This window comes from Cynara cardunculus, assembly GCF_001531365.2.
Source record: "Cynara cardunculus var. scolymus isolate 2C chromosome LG 9, CcrdV1, whole genome shotgun sequence".
NCBI classification, from domain to species: Eukaryota; Viridiplantae; Streptophyta; class Magnoliopsida; order Asterales; family Asteraceae; genus Cynara; species Cynara cardunculus.
Window position 1 is genome coordinate 898359 of NC_037536.1, and position 11756 is coordinate 910114.

Consider the following 11756-nt stretch of genomic DNA (forward strand, 5'->3'; position numbering starts at 1 on the left):
AAATCGGCTGTCTATAGGTTGTGGCTCATGGGTCCTTTGAACCGGTTGTGAAAGGGGCTTTAGAGTGGTTTTTAGGGGTGCAATAACCACAATTTTAGGAGCTTCTTGTATTATGCAAGAGGACCTTTTAAGTGGTGGCTTTGGGACACTAGGTTACTCAAGATCAGGTATTCGGTCCATATCCTCACCCTTTCCATCTCTACTATACGTTTTTTTTTCAATTAGAAAGTCATACTCATGGATATAACATGGTTCCACCAATGGAAAGGATGGTGTATGTCTACAACCAAAAGGAGGATCTTGATTAACCAATATCACTCACTTTGTGATTCTAAAACTCATAAAAGCTATCAAAGTAATCATCACCTAGACACCTACACAAGTTTAATATATGAATCTAACCTTGTGGGTATTTTGTATAACAGAACTCAGGGAATCCGAACACAAATAAAATATTAAAATCAAAATTTTTTTAAATTTACTACACCTCGCTCAATTGTGCCAATTTCTGAGAACCTGTTGTTACATATGTGAAACGGTTCGAACGTCATGACCGTTTTTCTACACACATTACAGTCATAAATGTCTAAAATTTTGTATCCCTATTTTTGTAACAGTTAATGTATCTTTTATATAAAAGACAATACAAAAGACAGAAGGAATAGAAACACAAAATATACCTAAATAAAAATATAATTTGGAGTATTTGCAAAATAATTAACAATTTTCAATGATTAATGTATCTCTTATATAGAAGACGGTACAAAAGAGAGAATTAATAGAAATATAGAATATACTCAAATAAAAATATAATTTGGTTTATTAGCAAAATAATTAACAATTTTCAATAGTTAATATATCTCTTATATAAAAGACAATACAGAATAGAAACATAGAATACACTCGGGTAAAAGTATAATATGAATTATTAGCAAAATAATTAACAATTGGATAATATGATACATTTTAGGGAACGATAGATAAAAACACATTCTAATATCAGATCCTTTATGAAGAGTGCTATGTATTGTTGGTAGAAAATGTGTAAATTCATAATCACATCTAAATTAAAACATCTACTCACTCTCACAATCATTTAGAATTTAAAACATCTCTGAATAGTTTTGTTTTCTTAAAACATTCAAGTCTTATTCTTTGTAGCACATTTAGTTACTGACTCTCACAATCATTTAGAATTTGGACTACCAGATCCATTGTTGGCCTTTTATTTCTGTCCTCCTCCACACAACTGAGACCGATTTCAACCAGTTTTTTAGCTTGTTGCTTATTAAATAACCCTTCCAACCGTGGATCAATAATCTCTTCTAAACATAACTCATTTTCTTCTTGAATAGTTCTTCTTGTTACCTTTAAAAGCCTCATGAGCTCTGATACTTCCTCTTCTCCTTCATGTACAATTATACTAGAAACCCGAATACCTTTTGCAAGTTCTAAAACCACAACCCCATAGCTATACACATCGACTTTGGCTGTGATGGGCAGGTTATGTGCCCATTCTGGAGCCATATATCCTTTCGTCCCTCTAATCCTAGTGAACTCCGAATTTTGTCCACCTCTTCGAGACAACTTTGCCAAACCAAAATCTGCAATCTTTGGTTCAAGTGCACCATCTAAAAGAATGTTTTCGGGCTTTACATCACAATGGATAACCCACTCTAGGCACTCATGGTGTAGATAAGCCAAACCTTTTGCTATGCCAATGGCAACTTTGAAACGTTCATCCCATTGAAGAAAACTCGAGGAAAACAATCTCTTGTCAAGAGAGAGATTTTCCACATACTCATAAACTATAAGTCTATGTTTTTTGTCCGAGCAGAATCCCCACATTCGGACTAGATTCATGTGATTAATTTGACCGATGGTGCTTATCTCTGTCGAAAACTCTCCTCCACTCACATCCTCGAGTCTTTTCACAGCCACCACCCTTTCGTCTTCAAGAACCCCTTTATACACGACCCCAGAGCCTCCTCGCCCTATCTCTACCTTAAAGTCTTGTGTCGCTTTCATCAATTCTTGATAACTAAAACCCCTGAATTGACTTGATATCATACAATACCCGTATTCTAGGTTGGCTATGAGTTCGTTGTTCCCATAGAAAAGCCACCATGCAAATAAGATGTTGGTGATTTTAGTGTCACCGGTTACATTTAGTGTAATGGATTTTGTACGTGTGTTTCAAAGGGATTGAACTTTGTTCTAAAACATGTATGGAGAGTGTGGAGTGCACGCTTGTATTAGTCTAAGTCGGTCCCGGTAATATTTAGGGGGCAACGCCCCCTGAACGCAAAACGGGGGTCCCGCTGCCCGGTCAGCGGGCAGGGTCCCAAGGGGCAGCGCCCCTGGCGGGGTCCTAGGGGCAGAGCCACTAGCGGGGTGCGGGGCAGCCTATAACTTTGTAACTATATAAGTATAGGGTTTATAATGGAAAATTCTGGATTTTTCTGTGGTAGGATTGTGAATCCTATAACTTTGTAACTCCCGTTTTCACAGTTTTTGAGTTTTAATTTCGATTTTCAGTTTTTGGGAAAACACACGAACTTTAGAAGACACTCTATATTTTTCTCTAGTTTTGATCTTGATTTCTGCCAAAAATCAAGATTGTTGCTTTTACAATTATCCCAATTCGGATTTCGTGATACCAGGCATATACGGTCGAAATATCGAATTTGGAAAGTGATTCACACGATTGTAGAAGAAATCCGGTTAGATTTCAACATAAGATGGCTAAAGATTCAACCACACCAATAGCCAAAGAGGAGTAAAGAGAAACCCATTTCACCTTTTTGTCAGATGATCCGTACATAGATGATGAACCCACGACAATGGTAGTATCCACACATGTGGGCTCAAAACCAGAAAGGATATTGTCTAGTGTTTCCATGCCTATTGGTACTTTCAAATATAGGGTTCCTGGAAAATTAGATGATTGGAGGCCATTGAAGAGGACACTTTTAGCGAAGCAATTACCTTCACCAGTTCGCCTATAACTAAATGCTTCACAACCACAATCTTTCAAGCAGATATCTCTACAAGATTCGAAAGAAATGGATGATGAAAAATTTAGATCAAACCCATAGTAATCTGTATACGGCAGTCCTAAAAATCCAAACCTTGTTGAGTTTTTACATCTTTTCTTGAAAGTAGGCTTGCATCCTTGAGTTAAATCAGTAGGGTTGCTCCACTCGTAACCAGGCGGGCACGAACATCTCGGTTTTTCTCCATGTATACAAATCCCATTTCTCCCACAAATTCCATGAACGGTGCATGGTTGTGCAAGAGCTTGCCATGATATCGACCATAATCCAGTTGATTCGTTCAAGCTATAAATTCTGAGATTACCATCATAGTCCATGGTTAGTCTCCTTTTGATCCCAAGACCCATATCTAGAGCACTGAATTGCAACCTATCGCTCGAGGTAAACACGCCGAAATCATTAAAGGTTGCAATTCTGCTACTATTATAGGAGGTTCTTCCATAAGCCCAAACATTAAAACCAGGATCAGGACTAGGCCAGTACACACTTGATATATCTGGGCCATCGTAGACCATTGTTAAAACATTAATACTGTTATAACTCAAATGGAAATACCCAGATTCAAGACTTCCTTTTCTTGAAGCAGATATCAAGTTTTTGCTTTTTGTTAGTGTTTGAGAAGGCAAAAGTGTGTCTGTTGGATAATCAAAACTTTGCCAAAGAATCTGACCTTTATGGTTCTTCAATACGAAATTACCTGTATCAAGCAACATCGCGCTATTTACATTCGTCGACGTTGTGTTTGTCTCCCATACAACCATGCCATCCACATCAGTCAAAACCATGGCTCCGTTGCTCCGAAACGTAACCTTTGAGCCACGACCGTTGACAGGAGTGTTGCGGTTGGCTGTCCAAACCACGGTTCGGTCTTTGGAGTTTGTGAACCAGATTGCGAACCAGTAAGCGTTTCGTTGGAAGTTATAGAAACCACAAGTAAAAGATTTGTCTGGGGAAGTTAAGAGGTGTGAAGCATCAGCAACAGATAAAGAAGAGCCTCTTTGAAGATGATGATAGTCATGAAGAGCATTCTTGTTTGAAGCTGAAGATCTAATCAAGGAACAAAAGAGGAGAAATAAGAATGTGTTTGTCATCGTTCAGACGTACAAAGCCTAACAGCTTAAAGGGCTTCTTATAAACAGCCAGGAAGATGGCTGCTTTTGGTGGTTAATGTATTCCAAGTTAGTACGTGAATAAGCTGCTATATATGAGGTTTTTTTAATCCTAAAGACTTTGGCTAGCTATTTAATTGTTAATAATATATTTGACAACAAATATATTATGAACTAATCATTTTTATGTTGTTTGTTACCGTTTTTTATTCTTTAAATAGACAAATATCATTTTGTTTTTATTGGCATGTTAATTAGTCAACTTTTACATGATTGAAATAAAAAAGATGTTAAACAACCAACTTCACAAAATTAATTAATGCATACATATAAAATAGAAAGTTAGACTTTGACATATGTGATTAACAAATTTAATCTAGGAAATAAAATAGAAGTTAAGATAAGAAATGTAAGAAAAAATTTGGATCATTTGATCATCTTTAATCCTAAAACAACTTTTAAAAGAGAATTGATCTATTGTATTTCATTGGTGTTGATCTATTGGTTCTTTTTTATTAGAATTGATCTAAGGGTAGAGATCTCTAATTATCTTTTCTTAATATAAATAACCCTGTATGATAATATTTAAGAATGATATATTATAGCTAGGTGTATTAATTAAAACTTATAATAAAATCTTGTTAAATGTTATATCCCCCACCAAAAATTACATCCGTTCAAAATATACATCATGTCTTTTACCACCATCGAACACGGTTACATGCTTTTACTTACTTTTCATATATCCATACTTTTTACATCGATCAATTGACTCAAAAGAATTTGCGAAACTATTGATTATATTCATGGCGTCTATATTGAAAATTATTTTGTTTATAATATATCAATCTAATCTCTACTTATATTCTAATAATTAGGGGTGTTTGAAAACCCGATCCAACCCAATGCAGAATAACTTAATTCGAAGCAACCTGATATTTAATTGAGTTGTAAAATCTTCAAACTGTAAGTATTGGGTTAATATCAGGTTACTTTTATTTGAACCCAACCCAAATCGATAAACTTGATATCCTTTTATTTTTTGGATTTAATATGATTGTCGAGTCTCTATTAATATGTACATAAGACAATTACACCATCACATACCTTCATAACATACAAATATTTTTAATTATATGATCAATCTCTATATAACTCCTTTGTATATAGGTTTAGTAACTGTGAACACACACATGTTTTATATATATATATATATATATATATATATATATATATAAATTGAAAAAAATTAATTGAATGTGATATACTTAATATTTAAAAAATATCAATAAGTTGTACAACTGATTGATGATGAAAAAGATATTACAAGTAGACCAGAGAAAACAAAGACAGTCAAAATTAGGAGAATATTTTGAAAAGGAACCGTCTACAAGTTGGGAAGCTAGACGATATATTAAAGTATCAACCCAACCAACCTATATAGTTTGGGCTGAGTTGAGTTGGACTTTGGTTAGATTGAATTGAGATTTTTCAAATCGCAAGCATTAGATTGGGTTGTTCAAATATCTTCAACTCAATCTAATAATATTCTCTACACAAGCACACAGGGTTGTTACCTACTTGATATATAACAACTTCCACTTCATTCGTTTATCCAATTGATTATCGTTGTTCGTATGATAAATCGTGTTGGCAAACGAAAGAGTAACGCAAATCATATAAAACTAAATGCTATGACAAACAAGACCTATGTAACCTTTAGGGCTGCTCAACTGGCAACATAGAGGCCCGCTTTTAGAATTCACCTTATAGGTCATTAGTTCGAGGCTCCTCATGTCACATGGAATTTTCCATCTTCAAGCACAAAGTTGATCCGGACACCCACGGTTGAAAAAAAATATGACTCTTAAACATGCTAATTTATATTAAACACAAATTGGTCCATAATTAGTTACTTGTTCTTATGCTTCTACACAACGCTTAATTTGGTTTGCATCAAAGTAACAGCAGCAGCAGCAGCAAGGACAACTTCTTTAGCTATTTAAACAAGCTCTTTAAAGTTAACTAGTCGTCCACCGATCTTCATACCTCCCATACGGGATATTGTTGGAAGGAAGCCCGGTGAAGTGAAGGGGGTCGGGTTCAATTCCGTAATCCGTCAGTGGCCTATGTTCAAGAACATCATCGTGTTCAACTACAAAGTCGGGAATCTCAATTGATCCTTTCTTCATATCATGCCACAGATACTGCAGCCGACTAACATACTTCACCTTCCAATATAACCTGTGATAGGAATAAACATTATGAGCGGACACACACACACACACACACATATACACTCTCATGATAACATCTGTTTTGTGTGTGATGTTACAGCATAATGTTTCAACTTTCTGAAATTGTTTTTGATTCATCTTTAGTCATGATTAACACCAAACCCAATATATCCCACATACTGGTGAATAAAAATCGCTCGTCCCTAGGTTCCATGTCTTATCCCTGTATGAAGACACACGATCACTTTATGGAGGAGAAAGAATAAAAAGATAAATTAAATAAATTTATATTAACTATATAATGATGTGTCTTCACATGGGCACGTGGAATTTGGGGACAGAAGATTCTTATTCGAGAAAGGTAGGGTCAGGGATAAGTAGGATGTACGAAAGCAATGCCTCAAGAGAAACTATTTATGTGAACACCTCGGCTAGCAAAACAAAAAATTAACAAGGAAACATCTGCCGGAAGTAACAGAATTTTAACATTACTCTTCAGGGTAGAGGTCAGTCTGCATACATCTTACCCAGACCCCACCTCCAGGTGGGACATACCTACGGGGATCATTTGGTTTGGTTTAGTTTATGTGCAAGAAGTAACAGAAGAGTGTGTACGAACAAGCGAAAGGTACAATAAGTAATATGCAACTTCTTAATTTGGAAGGGTGTCTCGGGCTATTCCCAGACTAATCCCAGCAAATTGTGATTGTAAGACATCAACCCTGACAAACTTAGTGGCATAATTATTGTGGACGGGGCAAATGGGATATTCCGCCACATCCCCTGGGCCTCAACCACTGCGCCACAACCCTTGTGGTTAGTAATATGCAACTTACCCTCCACTTAACAGGAAGCGGCCAAGAGTAGCAATAAGAAGCCTAGAGCGCAATCCAGGATGAACAAAGTAGAGAACCTGAAGCCTGTCCTTGAAGTCTGAAGGAAGCTCTTCGTAGATCCACCTCAAGATGGTGATTCCAGGGTTGTTATATTCTTTCCTCACGGTCGAGTGCATGTAGACAATGCAGAATGGTCCTTCTGGCAACTCTGAAGAGATTTTGTGTATAATGTACTTCTTCAGCCATTCGCCTCCAATTACTGGGGCTGTTATATTCAATGGTTAACAATAAGCGTTATTACGAAGCTAGTGTAAAAGATATCAAGAAGCAATGATCATCTAACTGAGGAAGCATACATGTTTAGGTCGACTTGGTTTAAGCATAGTTGTCATGGCAGACCATATGGAAGAATGTTGTTCATAATGTTCAATTTGCATATGTACCCATTGAATTTGCACAGTTTATGCAATACTATAAGCACATATATAAACCAAACCATACCAAAACGAGCCCAATATATCCCACTTGAAGGTGGGATCTGTAACTAAAAACAGATATACCAACACTTAATCATCAAGGACAAGTTGCTTTACACAAAAAACAAGTTGGCAAGGGTCAAAGCAATAACAACACATAAGAAAGGTCATAGTGGAATATATAACATGGCATCAGAAATTTTAGTGTCATCATCACAGCAGCAATTCACCAACAAGAGTCACGGAAGATAATCACTAAAAGTGTGCGAGTTCCGTGTCACACATAAAAACATAACACCAGTCCCCTCCTCACAAGAGACTGACATTCTATCACAATAGGACTTTAAAGCTCGAATTTCCACATAAAAACAATACTTTACTGATGACTTGCAAGTCATGATAAGAATCTGCACATTGGTATAGTTTAGGTGAACTTGGTTTAGGGAAAAAGGGGAAAACTAATAAGTAAACACACACAAAACTATGATTACTCCACTGAATAAAAGAGAAAGAAGAAAAAAAATAAACAACAATTGTTACCCAATTCTCACACATTCATCCATCATCCCCAGTCCAGGTCTATAATTTGGGTTTCAGTATTGTTTTACTACCAAAAGGTAAGTTTTTTCCGTTTAAATATCTTGTATTGGGCTTGATTTGCTCCTATGATACCCGGAGACCTCCTAGAAGGCAGGTGGATGCCACTAATTGGCCACTGCCAAGACACCAAGCGGCAATGCCGTAACTGTGATTTTAGTACCATTAGGCCCAACATAGATCAAGAACAATGTATGGTTCATCAGTAGCGGACTTCCAATCATTGTGCTTCACATATGAGGCCATATTAAGCCAAACACAAAGGAGTAATAACAAGCCATGCAATTGCATCAATCATCCACTATAACTACTAAACATGAACAATAAGTACTTGAATACCAGCTATCTTCATATATACCATTCACACAACATTTACGTGTTAAAGCCCTTATTCTTTAAGTTTGTGCTCAGAATAATATAATCCAGAGCATATGTGTATCTATATTAACGCTACATGGCACTTTCTTCCTCTCAGTTATATGTGCTTTCAAACACAATCAACCATCTGTTTCCTGTTACCTGGACCTCTTCACTGCATACCGGTTTTGTTAGGGATCAAAGGCATAACTTCGAAGGATTCATTACCAATACCATTTAATTTGTATTTTCTCATACCGTCAATTAATTTGAGAAGGTTTTGAAGTTAGGGTGATTGAAGCGTAAGGTTATGGTGGATGGCATACGGCTATAACCTGAATCATATCTTAGGGTTTAAGGTTATTCACATGAGCGAGAAAGGTGAAAAATTCTATGGTGAACCCTATTTTGTTAAATAATTCCAGGATATAATCGGTCCATTCGAATCAAAAAAGGGAAAATTACAAGTCTTTAATGTGATAAAATTATAACCCCTAAAACCAATTGAACCCACAGATCGACGAAACCACAATAAATTCAATATTCAGCCACTCCATAGATTATAAAATATGAATCATACCGGGGAAGTATTTGCCAACAATTCGAAATATGCGATTGCCAGATTTATCAGAACCAGATTCAAGGCGGAAGAATTGCAAAGCATCAAGAGCTGGGAATTCATCGTCGTTATAGGCAAGATCGGAAGGGCAATCATGCCAGTTCTCTTCGGTGGTGGTTTCATGGTGGTCAGATGATGTAAGGGGGCGTGAAAGACGATCCGACGGAACCACTACCACCTTGAAGTTTTCAGCAGTCGCCATGATCCTCTCTCAAATTCTGTTTTCCATATCCTAATTCTGATTTGAACTCGGAAAGGTAAGTGGGTCACTCCCCATCCCCACTTTCTTCGTTACAAACCGCCAAAATGGACCGAATCGAACCATCCGACCCATTAAGAGGATCTCCAAAGAGTATTCTATAAAAATTAGAATTCAAAATCTAAAAAAAACAAGAGTAAAAACCACAAAATCTAGTCCCTATACATTGGGAAAGATTGCGATTTTTGTTTTATGGTTTTCAAATTTCGGTTTTGTGTCGGTGGTTTATAGTTTATTACTGTTTTTATTCCCATAATTTGTAACTTATTGTCAATTTCGTCATAAAGACTAAGGAGGTGTCAATAATCAATAAGAATGAAAATAAAAGGAATTATTTGGTTTTCTATAATATAATGGGCTAATTATTTTAAAAGACTAAAATTTGATTACTGGTAAAAGCGGAGGGAATTGAAATTCATCCACTATCATTTTCATTTTCGTTACTAAGTTTGCACCAAACATACTCTAAATCTATTAAAAAAAATTCCATTTACTTCACGGTGTTTTAGTCTTTTTGTTTTCTTTTGATCTTTTATTCTTTTTAATCAAATCAAACTATATAGTTTTCTTTGATAGAAGCATAAAAAAAAATATTATTTTGTTGTTGTTTCTGATAAAATAATTAATCCATTGTTTGATAATGGTAATTATAGTTATAGATAAACTATAATTGAATGATTTATGAGACCAAACAATTGTACGTCCTATTAATAAAACTACATACACTTTTTTAGTAAGAATAGTTGATTGTTTGGTCCTATATAAATATAATTATTTGGTCTCTAATGAAGAAAAAAGAACTAAAAATACTCTTATGTGATGGGTATTCAATGACATGCACTTCAACGATTTAGTGGTAAAAATCAAACTCATAAAAAATTAAAAGTATAATGACCAAACATATAAAAAAAAACTAGTTGTACTAAAAACATTTTAATTATTTTATCATAAACAATAACAAAATAATATAATTTTTTATCAAAAAAAAAATATATATATATATATATATATATATATATAGTTTTATTAAATCAAAAAGACAAAAATACCAAAAATATATATTTAACGAACCAAAAAAAATCAAAAAAATTAAAATACCTCTAAATTAATGGAGAAGTTTTAACAATATTAGCCTCGGGAACGAAAATAATAATAACTTACAAACTATAAGAATAAAAATCGTAATTTCAAAACTAGACATAATCCTTCTCACCACAAGGACAAAAAATTCAATTTACTCCAAAACAAATTACATTTGTTTCAAGTGGTTTTTATCTTTTTATGCTAAATTAAAATTTACAACAATAATTATAATATTAAAATAAAGTCAGGTTTATACAAATACAGTAACCAAAAAAGAAAACATAAAAATRACAAAATCACATGTGATTTTACATTAAAATTATGTGTAAAATTCATGCGACCTTGGCCAAGAYCTTGCTCACATGTTATAAAAAGATATTTAATTTTAATTTTGTTGTTATTAGATTAAAATACATTTTTATGATGACATATCACTCAAAAAATTAGTTAAAAATCATTACAGTAAATGATAATATCTAAACTGACTTAACACTCTACACATTATATTAAAATGGATACTATGATAAACTTTAAATACATATTTTGATTCTAAGGGCCTTTGGCCCCTTCAAAATCCCGTAACTCAACCTTCGGAAAAGTTAAAAAGCTTCCAATTCGGTAAACATAAACTAACTTATTTTTAAGTATAGGTTTATATGGAAATAAGCTAATTTATTAAAACGTTGACGGAAGTAACAAAGTTTTTTCAGCACTTTTTTCAATTATAATATTGATTAACTAGCGTTTGATATCGTGCGTTGCACGATGACAATATTTTTTTTTAAATTATTTAAGTTATCTAAATGATATGATCATATTTATATATTAAATTAATAAGAATCAATATTTACTTTGATATATGAATCTGCCTTATCATTATTGATTATTTTTTATATATAATATATTTATTAATAAGTCTTATATATCAATTTGTAATTGGTTCAAAATTATTGAAAAAAAATTCAAAATATTGAATATAATCATGAGATGTATTATGAGAATTGTGTTGGTCCCTTTAGGTTCTACAAGATATTTAGAAACAATTTGTAGAAGGGGGGTGAATACAAACACAATAAACTTTTCAAATTTAAAATATATATATATTGATAAAGAATGATCAATACAGA

At 34.1% G+C, this 11756-nt stretch overlaps 2 protein-coding genes across 2 annotated transcripts; both read right to left on the bottom strand.

The window, feature by feature from the left end:
* Nucleotides 1-1170: 1170 nt before the first annotated feature.
* Nucleotides 1171-4147, bottom strand: LOC112518280 (putative receptor protein kinase ZmPK1). Its single transcript, XM_025125921.1, has 2 exons — nt 2744-4147; nt 1171-2139 (listed from the first exon to the last, which is right to left on the bottom strand). Exons 1-2 carry the CDS (start codon nt 4145-4147, stop codon nt 1171-1173), a joined length of 2373 nt encoding a protein of 790 aa, XP_024981689.1.
* A 1871-nt stretch (nt 4148-6018) lies between these two features.
* LOC112518539 (ganglioside-induced differentiation-associated protein 2) lies at nt 6019-9556 on the bottom strand. Its single transcript, XM_025126268.1, has 3 exons — nt 9249-9556; nt 7239-7503; nt 6019-6409 (listed from the first exon to the last, which is right to left on the bottom strand). Exons 1-3 carry the CDS (start codon nt 9487-9489, stop codon nt 6187-6189), a joined length of 729 nt encoding a protein of 242 aa, XP_024982036.1. The 5' UTR covers nt 9490-9556; the 3' UTR covers nt 6019-6186.
* Between the last annotated feature and the right edge of the window lie 2200 nt (nt 9557-11756).

Excerpts from the sequence above, each read along its gene's own strand:
- LOC112518280 (XM_025125921.1), bottom strand. The coding sequence starts at position 4,147 with ATGACAAACACATTCTTATTTCTCCTCTTTTGTTCCTTGATTAGATCT. Across the intron at positions 2,140-2,743 it reads GTGTGGTTGAATCTTTAGCC|ATCTTATTTGCATGGTGGCT; the intron begins ATCTTATGTTGA and ends AAAATCACCAAC.
- LOC112518539 (XM_025126268.1), bottom strand. The coding sequence starts at position 9,489 with ATGGCGACTGCTGAAAACTTCAAGGTGGTAGTGGTTCCGTCGGATCGT. Across the intron at positions 7,504-9,248 it reads TGTTGGCAAATACTTCCCCG|CCCCAGTAATTGGAGGCGAA; the intron begins GTATGATTCATA and ends TGAATATAACAG. Across the intron at positions 6,410-7,238 it reads CGCTTCCTGTTAAGTGGAGG|GTTATATTGGAAGGTGAAGT; the intron begins GTAAGTTGCATA and ends TTCCTATCACAG.